The sequence below is a fragment of the Rhinichthys klamathensis genome, unplaced genomic scaffold (assembly GCF_029890125.1).
Source record: "Rhinichthys klamathensis goyatoka isolate OS25496 unplaced genomic scaffold, OSU_Roscu_1.1 h1tg000243l_1, whole genome shotgun sequence".
NCBI lineage: Eukaryota > Metazoa > Chordata > Actinopteri > Cypriniformes > Leuciscidae > Rhinichthys > Rhinichthys klamathensis.
Window position 1 is genome coordinate 2297189 of NW_026606765.1, and position 16617 is coordinate 2313805.

A 16617-nucleotide genomic window follows, 5' to 3' on the forward strand; every position below is an offset into this window, starting at 1 on the left:
AAATGACATAATCCTCATTTAATAACACATCTGCGAAGATTCGACCGTGAGATTGGTAGTCGAATCAGGCTCCTCCTATCGAAGCATCGAATCTTCGACTATTCGGGGTCACCCCTATATATACATAATGTATATATATATAGCCTATATATATACATTATGTCTTGTTCAGTGTTTTCTGTAAGCTAGTCCTGCAGAACGCTGTCAGAGTTTCTCTGAACACCTCCACCTCCCCCAGCACAATACCTTACGTGTTCACAGCAGTGTTTCTGTGAATCTATTAGCAGTAGCAAATCCATACTTGCTCTAGAGAACATTGCAAATGTCTTGGTGGAAGAGTGGAGTAACATCTCACATCAAGAACTGGCAAATCTGATGCGTCCCATGAGGATGAGATGTACTGTAGTACTTAAAGCAGCTGCTGGCCACACCAGATACTGACTGCTACTTTTGATATATATATAGTTTATATGATCTTTGACGATATTTTACCCTGGTTTAGAAAACACTTCATATAAATGTATATTTGCCGTGGTAGGATTGCCTGACAGCATTCATATGTTTGAAATCGGATCAACCAGAGTAAGGTCTTTTCAGGCTACTGTTGAATCCCTGGTCCGAGTTTTCCTCTCTCCTTAATTACCTCCAAAGCAAACCTCTAGTGGCTTCCCTCAGCCCGACGAGGAAAAGTGGAGTGATAGAAAGATAGCGAGACAGATACGGGCTCACATATTGAGCGTACTTCATGTGTATGTATGGTGTGTGTGTGTGTGTGTGTGTGTGTGTGTGTGTGTGTGTGTGTGTGTGTGTGTGTGTGTGTGTGTGTGTGTGTGTGTGTGTGTGTGTGTGTGTGTGTGTGTGTGTGTGTGTGTGTGTGTGTGTGTGTGTGTGTGTGTGTGTGTGTGTGTGTGTGTGTGTCAGTCTGAGAGGAGGAAAATGATTCTTGCCCCAGGCAGCGATCGATCAGATCTTAGATGCAGAATTCCCAGCGTCCCTCCGCTGAGCCCATGGAGCTGATTAGCTCATCTCATATTCTCAGAAAACAGGAAAGAGCACAGGAGGAAAGAGGATGGAAAAAAATGAGAGGGGAAAAAGAAAGGCTACAGGAGACCAAAAGCAGTGGACAAGCAAAAGGAAGAGATCAGTCAGATGTGGAAATAAACATGAAAAGAGTCAGCGGAGTGCTGAGAAAGAAATACTGGAAACACATATTTTATCAATGAAGAGAGACTGAGATCCAGAGTAGATGCACTTCCTTTTGTTCCTCTCTTTCTTTCTTTGGATTTTGTCTTGTTCACACCATGTCAATTTTAAACACCTCACCGTGTAACGTGGCACCGCCCTCAGCAGTACCTCTCATTATTGGACATATGCAGTGTTCCACCGTACATAAAAAAATATATATCAGAAGTACGGCTGGTCTGCCGAGAGCGAGAGCAGGGCTTCTGCATTTCAAAGTGCAGTGGGAATATTGCATGCAGTGGGGTCTCTCTGACTTTGTGAGTGGAGCCGTGAGCACTTCTGAAAGAGGCGGTGGTGGAGAAGGGGAAAGATTTTTACTGTCTCTCGGTCTGGATACTTCTCTAATTCTAAGCAAATGCATCCAGTGTAGATGAAGTCAGACTGCTTTAACAGGATTGAAGAGCTAGATCTGAGCAGGTTTACTTAATATGCAGTCGACGCTCCATCCGGGAGACGTTTGCCTTGCTCATTATTATTTCTGACTCTGCTCTATTAGAAATCTCCTCCTCTGTCACCATTCATTCATTATTCATTCCTTTTATCATAGACAAATAATATGGGTTTTTTAATAGCTATTATTGGTGCTGATATCTAAAGAACATTGGGTGGTTAATTCATTGCTAATATAATAAATGCCCAATATATTGCTTAAAAAAAGCTTATTGGATGCAATATTTAATAAAATGTGACAAAATGCTTGTTAAAACAGGCAAATGCGTAAGACTCTATGATTTAATCATTATTTCAGTGATTATTGTTTCTAGTATGTTATATGTTTGGCAACAGATCATCTAACCGTAATTGATGGAATGCTAAGCTTTCCATTCATAAACAACCATGTAGGAAGACTCATCATGGCCATATTCCAGGATGACAATGTCAAGATTCATCAGGCTCAAATTGTGAAAGAATGGTTGGGAGGGAGCATGAAGAATCAATGCTGGACTCCTGCATTGTCAAAACAAGATCTTGACCAAAAATGGATGGAAATAACATCACAACATTTATTTCCATCAAGTGTTGTGTCAGTTTTTGGTCAAGATCTTGTATTGACAATGCAAGAGAAAAATTGTTACTTGGTACTTGGAAAAAAAGTAATCTAAGTAACTCGAGTCTTTACTTTAAAGTAATTACTTGAAATGCTTTACCTCCAACACTGCTGATAATCATATTGTACAAACAATATCAGGTCATTTCTATGCACAAACAATATTGCTGCATAGCTATGCAAACAAAAACTGTTTTGCCTTCGCTCTGTGTCTTTTGCAGAAAAGAGTACTGGTAGTGTATCATCCTGCGAGCCTGCAGTGTGTTTGTATGCATCAGAAAGCACAGCTCATTATCTTCCCATTACATATTTACACATACTGTAAACATGAGAGCCAACAATTCTGCTCCGAAACATGCAAATCAATGAATGCATTACCTCGGGCAAACTCTCGCTGATGTTAGAGATGATTTAATGGTCGTAGACGCTGTCTTTCAGAGCTCTCCCTTCACAGAAGGACTGGAGGGAGGGATAGTTGGATGTAAGGAACGGGGGATGGGATGAAGAGAGAGAAAAACAGGGGGTGGGGGGTTTGAGCGGGGTGGATGAATGTATTTTGACCCTGCACTGCCAATTAATCCTACCTCTTTTTAATTGGGGCTGAATGGACTCCGAAGGGCAGTGTTGAGATGCACACACACACTATATTGTACCCGTTAGGCATTAAAGATGCAAGCCTCATTTGCATATAAACCAGGTCTTACGGGTGCAGTTCACTGGTCTCTGAACACAAGCAAACGACTTAAGCCCAAAAAGGCAGATTGGCTGTCTCCAATTTTAGCTACTTTTGTATTTCCCTACGCAGTGACTGTGCTTCCTTTACACTTCCACCCTTCAAACGCACACACACACACATAAACCCAGACATCCACGAAGCTGTCTGATGTGTGTGTCTCTCTATAATGCCTCTTATCTCCCTTTTCCTCCAAACACCCCCTCATCCCTAACTTTACAGCCCTCTCATTTCACGTCTTTGATCAGGGAAGTGGCGCACCACCGAAACGACAGTGGCTTGGTTTTAAGCACAGGTCTGCCGCAGTCCAAAGAACAGAGAGATTTCTTTAATGAAGGGGTTTGTTCCCTCCCAGAGCTTTTGTGTTTGTCAAAACCACACCAATATGTTACCGACACCTTCTTCAGGAATTACATTCAGAAAATTTCAAGGAATGGTTGATTTAGTCATTTATTCACCACCTCACGTTGCTCCAAACCGTTGTGTTTTTCTTTCTTCTTTGAAAGAAATTTTCCATACAATGCTTTTTGTTATTTTTAGAGTTCAAAAAGCATTGGTCATCATTCGCTTCCATTGTTTGGAAAAACTTTTTTCTCCACAGAAGAAAGTAAGTCATATTGGTAAGGGCGAGCATATGATAAATTCCATTTGGGGTGAACTATTCCTTTAAATAAACGAGGAAAGACAAACCAGTATTGTGTGCTGTAATGCATCTCCATGACATCATGTGCTGAGTTCAGCCAATGTCTCCTGTAGCCAAAAGTCATCACGTTTAGGCATGAAAATATCGGGATACATCCATCTGGATCTAGTCAGCGGTGCACTTTATTTGTATTGAATTTGCATTAGGATACAAAACAGAATCTCATCTGACCTGAAGCCCATTGGAAAATTGATCGTTGTCAATATTACTCTAATATTGATTGTGCTCGTACATGAGAACAGCATCATTGAGCTAGCATTTGAAACTCGAGGAAGCTGACTGTCCACTGTAAACCATCCTAAATTGAAATAAATTTCATAAATTGAAATATTTAAATTTATATAACAGTGTTGATTTTTTTTTTTCATTCTGATTGATTGACTATATATGATAATATATTTCATATTAAATATATTAGATTATACAATTAAATTAAATATTATATAATATATTGGAATGTAAAACGTTTTTAAATGAAATTTAAATCTAAATTGCATATCATCTCTAAACTAACATTCGAGAGTTTTAATTTATTAATAATTAATTGTATTAATACATGTTTAATGTAATACAATATAATATACGAAAACATTATATATATATATATATATATATATATGTATTATATTGTTATATGTATTTTTTTTCCTAATATCATTTTTAAAGATAATATATAATTTTTGTTTAAAACATTATTCAATATAATATTTTAATATGTTACTAAATGTTAACATATTAAAATGTGTCTCTTAATATATTTTATTAAGATCTTATTATTAAAATTGTCTTTCTTTGTTGTCAGGATCCCGTCTGCGTCAGGAAGACTCCGCACCCCGCATTGTGGAACACCCCTCCGATCTGATCGTATCCAAAGGTGAACCCGCCACCCTAAACTGCAAGGCTGAAGGGAAGCCCAACCCGACCGTGGAGTGGTACAAGGATGGAGAGCGCGTGGAAACGGACCGGGACAACCCTCGATCCCACCGTATGCTCCTGCCGAGTGGTTCCCTCTTCTTTCTGCGTATCGTACACGGGCGTCGCAGCAAACCTGACGAAGGCTCCTACGTTTGCGTGGCCCGTAACTACCTGGGAGAAGCGGTTAGCCACAACGCCTCACTGGAAGTAGCTAGTAAGTGCTTGGCTGGTTTCTTATCGCACTGGGTTCTTGCGGTTTATGGATGTCTACATATTTATATTGTATGAAATTAAGATTTCAGATGAGTTCTTAGCAGTTCTCTTTTCATAGAAGTCGTATCGTCTTCCAGGAGTGGTTTGAAAGCAGGCCAGTCTTAATTTGGCTTTGTGTTTGTGACTTTCCTGGCCTTGAACTGAGTCTAAGAGAGTCTGTAGCCCCTCCAGCTGAATAGAAAGCGTTTCCAGTTTCCTTCTGGGTCTCTGGGTCTCAATGGACTCAGTGGGTCGGATAATCTCGCTGGAGATGGGCAGGATGTGACTGTGCCACTGGACCTGCATGGTGATCCTGATAGAGGAAACGGGCCAGACGGCATGAAGAGAACAGAATAGGTCGCAGTAGGTGGTCGTGAGCCATAAATGAACTCACAATAGTTTATGATATTTACAGTAGAGATCACAAGATAGCAGTTACCTTTATCTGTTACGCTTTATTGAGGTGTGTTGTATCTCTCTTGTCTATTTGGCGTTTGTAGTTTTTCAATTTCAATGAGTTGTGCATCAACCGGGTCAATTTTTTTCATCCTTTTTAAAAAAAGGATTCACAAATTTTTTTCCGTGTAGAGGCTGAGGCGCAAAGCAGATCGTTTAAATGGGCTTTTTACTTAAAACTTGTGGTTTTCAGCGATTCTCCTTGGACTTGGACGTGATATGCATTACATACCGTCTCTCTTTAAGCTTGAAAGGACTGATCTCAGATATCAACCGCTTTTCAAGTATGCCTAGGAGCTGTCACCAAGCCTCTTGTTGTAATCTAATCGAGTCAGCGGTGGACCTGGAGGGGGGTGAGTTGGTCGTGTAGTGTGTACCAATGGCATGTCTTACTCTTAAGATCTTACCCTTATGGAAATGTACTATATATATATTATATGTAATAGGCTATATACTTTTTTCAGTCGTAGTCTTTTAAAAAATGGCATCTTAAATAATACACTAAGTGCAAGGTAGTGTTGTCAAAAATAACGTTTTTACCATACTTTTCGATACTGAAATATCTGAAACGCTTCCAATACTAATTTTCAGCAGAATAATTTATACACAAACCCGCCTCCTCTCACTCACTCCATTCATTTGCTCCGAATGAATATTGGTGGTGTTACATGGCTTGTATTTCGGTTTTGGATTGTACATAATTTTAATCATTCCCACAGATTTTGTGCTCACTACTCAAGTGTGCGAACATAAAGCAGTACTAAAGTACACCTCACAGTACTAAATTGAGTTATTTTTCGCTGCTTATTGTGCTTAAACAGTCACATACACACAAAACAATGTCAAAAATGCCGGTCTTGGCGAGTAATCATGTAAACATAGTCAGTTATGTTTTAAATGAACATAGAAAATTGAGAAAGAAAACGCATGTGTAACAGTTAATGGATCCGTGCTTCCGGTCTTAAAGTGACAGCAGCATAATATATCTATAGCAGTTTTCCCCTATGGTATCGATGTCAAAATTGTGGCTAGTAACTTTAGAAAACCACTAGCCACAGTGGTGTTCAGAGAATTTTTGTTTTCTCTGAATTGTTTTTCTTTATTTTTTCAGACATCTACTTAATTTTGTAAACCATTATGCTTAAATATTTGGACTATGGGGTAAGAGAAATAAACTGAATTCAAGTTATATTCTTGAACCAAAAAAAATATCTTGGCATTTTTTCTTCTCAAGTAAATTTATCTTGTGTTCCAGTAAATAAAATAAGGTAGTTCCAGCCCTAAAACTAGGTAAAACATTGATTAAGGATTTTTTTTCCGCACTCTACTAATGGTTGATTTAACTGTAAAGACCACAGTTAACCTGATAAAATCATGAATTTAAATTATGAAAAAAGTAATGTAATTGTATAAAATAATAATTGATAAATAGTACATTTTCATAAGGATACCAGTGCAAATTACATTGCTTTTATTAGCTTCTGTAGGCCAATGTCGGTCAAACATTTGTGTTGGTGGGAAAATTATGTGAGCTTGGAGACTAAAAAGTGAGAAAATATCATGCGGTATATCAAACAGAGGGTGATATACTGTACGCTATTTGTTCTGGAGGCCTTTTTTTTATATTGTAAGAACGAAAACAAGAAGCTTGGCGGGCGGGCGGACGACTTGGCCCGACATGAGGAAAAGCTCGGCCTGTTTTGGCCGCAGCCTTCGGGTTGCTTATTCTGAATAAGGTTCAAACAGGACCATAATGACACAGTGGCAAAGCTCAAAAACCCTCAGTGCCTGTCCGCGCCCTCCTCCCCCTTGTCCCGCCGCCATGCATGTAATTACCTCGTTCAGGCAACCATGATGGAAACCTATGACAGGAAGGTAGTAGAATTCCTACCTAAACTCTCTTTTTCCATCCAAAACTAGACAGTCAGTGTCAGAGGCAAAAAGAAATCTATCACTTCTCAGATATCAACACTCGCCTACTTATTCAGACTGACACCAGGAATGTCAGTGGAGCTATAGCCAAGAAAACCGCCGAAAAGGAAGTTAACGTATTTGTTCTGCCTATCCCGCTCTTACAAGAATCCAGTTTGTGCACACAATCTTTCCTTTTTCTAAAGTTATTTTAATAATCCCGCTTTTACGATCGCCCAACTCCCGGCGGAGAGTAAATCTAATCCAACTTTCAACAAGCCATGTTTGGCCAGGAAACGACGCTTAGCGCAGATCTGTTGTGGGTTTATTATTAACTTCACGTACAGCGGAGGCTCTGTGCAACACGCTGAGGTAAAATGTGTCAATCCGGGTATCCGCTCTGCTCTATGTGCCCTGAAGTTGGATTCTGCCCCTTTTGTTTCCATGTTTTCCTTTCAATATGAAACTTGGAGGCTTATAATGCTTCATATGTCACGCTTTGTTAGAGTATAATGTCTCGCAGAGGAACAAAGAATGAAAGAGAGGAATGTAAGATGGGGCTGGCTTTATCCATAAGAGCTCACTGTTCACCCCGATGGCTCCGGGCCACGCATTGCGTAATGCGTAGTATCAGGCTGCGTTTTTAAGGATGACAGACGTGTCTGTTGCAGGTTTTCTCGCACTCTAAAAACAGCTGTAAAAATGACGATCAAAGAAAAGGGAGTTTTAGGACCCGCATAAATGACAATGAGAGATTGTTAAAAGATTGATGGGCGCTGATGTGTCACTTTACTGTTATGACTACTTACAGTATGAAACAGGTTAGATTAGTTATAGCTCTATGTACTGCAAAAATCATATCCCTAATCATTTTTTGTAACTTTTTTTTTTTTTTTTGCTTAAAAACAGATACATTTACTTAAGAAGCAACACTGTGTCAGATGTTTTTTCCATAGATTTTATCTTGAATATAAGTTTATTTTTTCTTATTGCATTGGTATATGCCTATTCTTTTACTTGTTTAAAATAAGTAATACATCTGAGTAATTACTTACTTTTCAATCATTTTGTTCGGTTGTTGTTGTCATCTGTTGTCTTAGTACAAGTGGGATGTGATGGTTGGTCGGTGTGGTATTTGTCCCACCCCTCCTCCACTGTGATTGGACGGCGATGGGCGCTACGCTTTACCCAAAGTTGAACATTTTCAGCTCTCGGCGACCAGATAAAAACAGCAAGCGCCCATGAAATAGACACTCAGCTCCTCGTCACGCTGCTGCCGTGTTTAAATACGCGGTGATCCCATTGAAAACAATTGAAAAAATGCAGGTCTTAGGAAAAGAAAAAAGCTCTGGTGGACACACGGCCTAAATGTACACTACCATTTAGTACGATTTTTGTACGAATTTCATTCTTTTATTCAGCCAGGGTGCATTAAATTGATCAAAAGTGACAATAAAGACATTTATAATGTTACAAAAGATGTTATAAAACATATTAAAATAGAAAACAGTATGACAATATTATTGTTTATACTATATTTTCGATCAAATAATTTAGCCTTGGTGAGCATTGGAGAGTTCTTTAAAAAAAACGTACTGATCCCAAACTTTTGAACGGTGGTGTATTTTCAAAAAAGACTAGTTAACTTATTAAGAAGAAGTCAGTTTTGCAGTGTATGTGTCAAAAGAGGTAATATTTTCCCCAAACCTCTCACTTTTTACCTGTAGTACTCTTTGAGAAGTCAGCTTTGTCCTCTATTAGCATGCTGAACAACTGCAGCATGTGGAAAGCCTCTAATTATAGTGTACTCTTCCAGTTCTTGGGCTGCGGCGGGAATGTGGATCAGTGCGCCAGACCCCGATAACCCCGTCAGGACGTGTGGAACAGACTAAAGTGCTCTCTAGTCCTGGTCTTAGAGAGAAGTAATCACTTATTAATCCGTGAAATAATTAATCTTGAAATCATTTCGTCCGGTATAAAAAACCCCGCTAACGCTAAAATTGAGCATTTGATAATTGATTTTTTAAAAATCTGGTTAAACGGTTCCACAAAGCTGTATTTTTAATTCTGATGACTATCGGTTAGCCACATATGCTCTAAAACGACGAGTTGCAGCGTACATGTGAGCATTGCGAGTTCAAAACTAGCTTGCGGCCATTCCTTTATCCCATTCCTGCATATTCTTCGCATCATTTCCGCTACGTTCTTTATCATCATTTTCTGTGACCTTGGCAGAAAGTCCCAAAAAGTTTTAGGAGAGGTTCATATCTGGCGCAAAGGAGGATACACACAATGAAGTTGACGTTTCGTCTGTGAAACTGAGGGGGACAGTTGGCGTTCGTCCTCTGAAAGGTTGGGTGACACCCCTCATTATTCCCTCACAGGATGTTCCCCTCCGCTACATCTGTGTGCTCCGCCGCCTTTGATATTCAAACCAACTCGTTTCCATTATAGATCATCATAGCTGTGCAGAATTCACTTCCTTGTCCTTCCCCCTCGTTAGTGCCAACATACTTCCCAACTGTTTGCTCTGAGAATATTTGTGTTTCATTAAGTTTTTAAGAGCGAGTCACGTTGTGGCTGTAGAGGACAAGGGTTTGAGTCCCTGGAGAATCCTCTGTCGGGATTTTTTAGCGCATTTATAATGTCCCTGATCCTTCCAGCCCTCTTCATACCTCTGCTGACATTTCAGAAATTAATTTAATTGTGTGTTTTTTGGGGGGAGAGAAGCTAGAGACACGTAGGCACAGGCAGCAGATTTTGGCTCGCAGACTCTGCAGTAAGCTAAGCAGCGGCCTATTTCCCTGAAAACAGTAGAACGGCGTAGTGTACCCTGCAGAAAATGAACCATGTTTGACGTGTATTCCCAATTCAAGAGTAGTAGGAAGACAAGGATTCCTCACATCTGCTTTTGAGTTGTCAGTACGGGTAATCGTCGCAAACCGGCTCTCTTTAATTGGCTAGTGGGTGTGTTTCTCCTTAAGCGTCACGGGGACTATTTGCAGATGCCCAGAAATTACAAGGAAAACTAATCTGCAATGTTTAATTACAGCGCTGAGGGGAGTTACTGACAGCCTTTGGGGGATGGACGGAAATAAAAAAAGAGACCAGAGAAGATAAGTGCAGGTTCTTCCTGGTTTTTCCCATGTTATCATGCTCTCATCTCTCTGGAGATCCACACTAGCTCTTGTTTTGTACTCGACCTGATTAGCATTAATGTGGATAATTGCCTCAACTTCAGGCCCCCAAACCATGCAACATCTGCCATCCATATTCAGTCATGTGATTCCCACATCTCAGTCTAGTGACATAAAAGTCAGAGATGTGTGGTACTGCAGTTTGGTTGGGATTGTGGTTAGGGACCAGTGTTGGGAGTAACGCGTTACAAAAGTAATGCATTACAGTAACATATTACTTTTGGCTGTAACGCAGTAGTGTAAGGCATTACTAATCAATTTTCAGTAATATTTTACTCGGTACATGTTCAGTAAGGCTTGCGTTACAACAGACTTTTAGTTTAATTGTAAAACAAAACAACAAAAAAACAGCAAGACCGCGAGACATTAACGAATGAAAAATGCAAGTAGGCTAAATTACCTGTTCGTGGTCAGTCAATAGCCGCGTGTGGTGTCCAAGTCTGTAAATAAAGACTTTAAAATGGCAGCGTCTGATATATTTGTATAGCGATTTATTTTTTACAGGAGTGCCGTGTGAAGTATGATTTCGGCCTCTGTGCTTGCGCAGGCCAGTGGAAAAGCGGTTAATGGTGAAGATGGCATGAACGTCCATCTCGCGAATGTATAGTCTTCTTCATCATGAAGAAGACTATACATTCGCGAGATGGACGTATCCGCATTATGCTATTCGTTCTGTGTTTCCTTTCTAAACAGTTAGGCTATGTTTATGAGGTATTTTTCATGTTTTCATCACGCAATCATGTTTTTGATGCGGTGGTGACGCGTTCATGTAAGGGCGGCGGCGCTGCCGATAAAGCACCTAAAAGCTGTCACAAAGAACCGGCAAAAGCAATGATTATGAATATGTCAAATATAGCAAGGAGACATTTTAATTGTTTATTAATAAAGTCAAGATGAAGTAGACGATGCTGACTCGCGATCTTCGCAGCTAGTGAATGCACCAGAGAAAAAATGCACATTTCATTTCATAAGCAGAGTCTGTTTTCTTTCGTTTTGAATTGTTCTGTTTACAAGTAGACATTTCAATATAGATATATTTTTCAGGTCCGTGAATAGGCTTATGAGTTTCGGTTCATTTATGAGACGCGCTCCAGTTCACCTCCGTGTCGTGATGGCCTATCTATAATTGTCTGCTATATTTAGCCTACTTATTATTTATTAAATCCAACTTATCCAAGTAATTGGTTGATGAAACATTGATTACAATTAAGATACAATTAATACAAAACGAAATTCACTTTAAAGAAAGGCTTTTGTGTCTTCTGTGTAAGGTCTCTGTGAAAGTTTTAAAGCAGTCTTTTAGTGCCGCTTCAGCGGTCGCGTCCATAATGGAGAACTGTCACGTCTGTAACATTGTTTTTTCCTCATAAATGCGAACACGAAAATAAAATAAAATGAATATTTTATGTTCTGTGGAGAGCCAACCCTTCTTCATCCGATTTGCGCAGTGTAATTCACAGAATTACAACAACAACAAAAATCGTTGCCTCCTAAAAGTTAAAGATTTTTTTTGTCACGCATGACTGTCTATTTCCCTAATATTAAATATAAAACGCATGTGTAGACTGAAATTTTTCTAATGTCTGGACTCCTTTCAGGGAGGAGCCTATGGATAAACAGACGTTTCAATATTTTGGTATTAATGCATTTTCTGAGAATTTATATTTCAAGTTTTGACTGCAAATGTCATGTCCATAACGCTGGAATTCCCAAATTTTAAATAATTTATCCTCAACTAGTTTTGTGGTGTAGGTCTACGTATTTTATAATGTTAAGTTAACTTCAAATAATACTAATAGTAATTTAAAGATGTGGTAGCATTGGATCTGGACGGTATGGATAACTCTAGGAGTTGGAAGGGGTGTGTCGCGATTGCAGGTTCGTGGATCTGAGTGTCGCGATTTCGGTTTCATATCGCATATCGTTACAGCCCTACTGCCCTAGTCATTTAGAATGTTAAGTTCTACTTCTGTATAGTTATTTTGGTGAAAGTAACTCAAAAGTAATACAGGAGTAATGTAACGCATTACAATTCTGAGACAGTAATATTGTAACGTAATGAATTACTTTTAAATAACAGTAACAAGTAATATATAATGTATTACAGTTTGGAAGTAACTTGCACAGCACTGTTAGGGACGCACAATATTGGTATCATATCGATTATCGACTGATTTCCTTTCTTTTCTTTTTTTTATTGGTATCGGTCAATATTGTGTATTTAGATAGGCATGCTCATTTCTGTTAAGTGTAATAACATTTTGTATTAATTTTGACAAAATAGTAAATTAAATAATTATAAAGTATACTACTTTAATATAACATATTCAACTATTTATTTTAATTTAGTCAATTAAATGGTCAAGTAAATTAAATACATTTAAATATTTTAAAAAATCTTTGAATTTTAATATTGTCCATTTATAGGTTATTGGCCACAATTTTTTTTTTTTTTTTTTTTTACATTTTAAGTAATGTAATGTAAATAGTATTTGGTAAAATAATAATAACCATTTTAATATTTGAAATTGATTTATTATTGGCCATAACGTGGAAACTTGGGTTATCGGCATTGTAATATTGTGCATCCCTGATTGCGGCAACTGTGCTCTGTAAAAAAAAAAGAAAAAAAAGTAGCATCCCTGTTTTGGATACAATATCAGAGACTAGTAAGTTTAGAAACTCCTCACTAATGCCGGGTTCAGAATACACGATTTTGGCACGACCCACGTAAGGTGTCGTGGTGATTCGTAAATGTCAATGGCTGTCATCTGTCATAGTGGACGACAACCGACGCCGCATCTGTGACGCTTCAAAACGCCATTAGAGAAAGACTAGCATGTTTATTTTTTTTCGTCCTCCACGACAACTTCCATCACATCTGCAATGGAGCAAAGGTTCGTGGAGCTATAGCAACAATACTCCAATCCTAATGATGTTTCCTCGAACACAACAGAGGTGAACGATAGAATAGCGGCAAGAACTGGAATTAGCATTAAGCTAACACGCCACTTCAGTAGTCTGTTTGTTTTCGGAAGTCAGTCGCTAATTCCTCCTTCTCGATGACATCACAAACTTCGTTTAAGGTGCAAGCGAGGATTGGTCGGGAAGCATGACATGTTTCTTGTCCACGACATGACAAGAATTTAGGAGTAAAAATCGCATAATCTGACGCAGTGGCTATCGTAAGTCTGAACCCGGCATAAGGAGGCTGCAGAATTGTCAAGGAACCCAGCGGACGGTGGCTTGAGAAGATAAAGTAATGGTGTCAAGCAGTTTTAGGGCTTTGTTCTGCTTTTGTCAAAGACAAAGATCTCCCACTGCAAAGCTCATGGACGAGGGGAGTTGGGCAAATGGAAGTAGGGTCGGAAAGTTCACCGCAGTAATGAGTGGTGGAGAGAGCTGGATGGATGGATGACAACTTCAGGATGGATTGCCGTGTGAGGGAAATAGTTTCGGACAGTCGAGGGTGAGAGACCAGACACCTGCGTCGTAATTTGAGTGTGACCTGTCCGTATTACAGTATCTGTTTGAGTTAGTTCTGATAAGGATATAATCCTACAGTTGAGGGTTTGTTTGAGTTATTTGTTTGATTTACAACTTGGACTGCATTGGAAGTAAGTACCTATGCTTTGCATACTGGCTTTTCTGAGTTCAGGATTGTTAAAACACTCGGTTTGCCCAAAGCTCTTGTGAATCCTACCTCATTTGCATAGATATGACTGGAGCAACAATGAAAATTCCCTACAGTGTGGAAACAAAAGAAGCTTTAAAGGAGCTGTTTGAGGAAAACAAAAGGTGTAGTTTGAGTAGATGGTGGATGCTGATCTTCTTTGGGCATCTGGGCTTTGCTCAAAATGGAGGATAGGTAGGTAGATGTACTCGTCGGTGGTAATTAGAGGCCCTCACCATGACCAAGCATTTCAGACTCGCTTTGATCCCAGGAAATGCGCCACATCCTCAGACAGGTGGAGATAACTCGTGCGAGCTTGGCTGGATTTCTCCTGAGGTCATTTTATGGACAACGGTCCACAAATACAAGGTAAATATCTCTGGAACCAGGTGGCTTAGCGCAAATCATTCCCTGAAGCGCACACCCTAATTTATGGAATTGTTATGGCTAAAAACTGGCATTTAGTTCCTGTTAAAGCCTATTTAGTCGTTCTGAGATGTCTTTATATGGGTTCATTTAGAGTTTTGTCCTTCAGCGTTTCAGGTTGTTCTCACACATCTAGTACAGCCTTGGAGGGACTCGTGTTGTCTCGCTGTCGGCTCCACCTGGGACCCATGCGCTCGTCCTGATAAACATAGCGTAGCCGAAACTATTTGGTCCTCCTGTGGCAAGAGTCTGTAGATACGACCCATGTGATTTCCTCTTGGCTGAACTCCATTTGCGATAAACACGGCTGATTGTACAGTCCCTCTCGGTCGGAGGCCCAGATAGGAAGTGTGTCTCAGAGGCTAATCTCCCCCCCTCGAACGGAGGGCCCAAGTATTAGTCCCGCTGCTGTCTCTAATCCCCCACTTTTGATTTGAGAGTCTCCTGTGGCCTTTGGGATTGAGAGGAAAGTGTTTCTCTCTCTCTCTCACTCACTCTCTTTTTTGTGTTTATTTTTTAAAAACATCTTTATGATGCTGTCCTGCTCTGCTAAACTTAAGCGTTTATTAAAGCAAGGTTAATCCATCGCTTGAAGCCTTTCAATCAACTGGAGTCCAGAAAGGATTAGCAAGTTTGGAAAATGAGAAATATCAGAGATTTGAAGCAACAATTTCTTCGGTTTTTTGAAAATCTGGGCTCATGTCTTATAAATGTCATGTATTTTTATCGGAAACTCTACTGCTCGTTACTTCCTGCTGGAAAGCTCAGGAATAAGTGATGCAACCCAAGCGTAACTCGATATATTCCGAGGACATACTATTTCATGCATCCCGTCTGCCCTCATTTGCTGTTTTCTTTTTTTTTTTTGGTGTGCATGCCATTTTTATGATTGTGGTTCTTGGTTGCCTGTTGGTAGACGGTTAGAATAGTTTAGGAAGAGCACTAGTGCATTAAAAAACAACCACCACCACTTACCACTAGATATGTCCAATTATTTTTTGGCATTTTTTAAATACAATATTTGTCATTTTGAACAGTGCTAAATAAACTATATGGATATGTGATGAAATAATGAAATATATATAAACAAATGTTTATTTATATATTATTTATTTATTTTCAAAATGCAAAATTAATCCAAAAAATGAAAATATAAATTGGAACGTGTGTATTTATTTATAGTTCCTTTTTAATTAGTTTCAAAATAATTAATGGAAATGTTATGACAATTTGACAATAAATAAAAAATGAATTTAAGTTCAGTTAAATTTCACATTTTGTAAATTAATATAATTTATTTATTGTTCCTTTTTCATAATTTTTTTCATTCATTGAAAATAATACATTCAAGTTCTAATTTCTATTTACATTTTTGCATCAATATTGCATATTGAAAATAATTGTATTCATATGTGTATTTGATTTATTTATGATATATATATATATATATATATATATATATCCTATATATATATATTCAAGTTCTATATATTTATATATATATATATATATATACAAATATAATATAATAATGAAAATAATTGTATAAATGTGTATTTGATTTATTTATAAAATAATATATATATATATATATATATATATATATATATATATATATATATATATATAAACCTTTATACCTATATATAAACACACATACATACATATATATATATATATATATATATATATATATATATATACATATACACTCACCGGCCACTTTATTAGGTACCCCATGCTAGTAACGGGTTGGACCCCCTTTTGCCTTCAGAACTGCCTCAATTCTTCGTGGCATAGATTCAACAAGGTGCTGGAAGCATTCCTCAGGGAGTTTGGTCCATATTGACATGATGGCATCACACAGTTGCCGCAGATTTGTCGGCTGCACATCCATGATGCGAATCTCCCGTTCCACCACATCCCAAAGATGCTCTATTGGGTTGAGATCTGGTGACTGTGGAGGCCATTTTAGTACAGTGAACTCATTGTCATGTTCAAGAAACCAATTTGAAATGATTAGAGCTTTGTGACATGGTGGAAGTAGCCATCAGAGGATGG

The 16617-nt window shown here is 38.6% G+C and overlaps 1 protein-coding gene across 1 annotated transcript in view; it reads left to right on the top strand.

Moving 5' to 3' along the window:
• Positions 1 to 16617, top strand: part of LOC130100532 (roundabout homolog 1-like) — a 223954-nt gene that overhangs the window by 171335 nt on the left and 36002 nt on the right. Inside the window, exon 4 of the mRNA XM_056266005.1 lies at positions 4529 to 4855. Within this exon, the coding sequence (XP_056121980.1) occupies positions 4529 to 4855 (327 nt within the window). The remainder of the gene's footprint in view (positions 1 to 4528; positions 4856 to 16617) is intronic.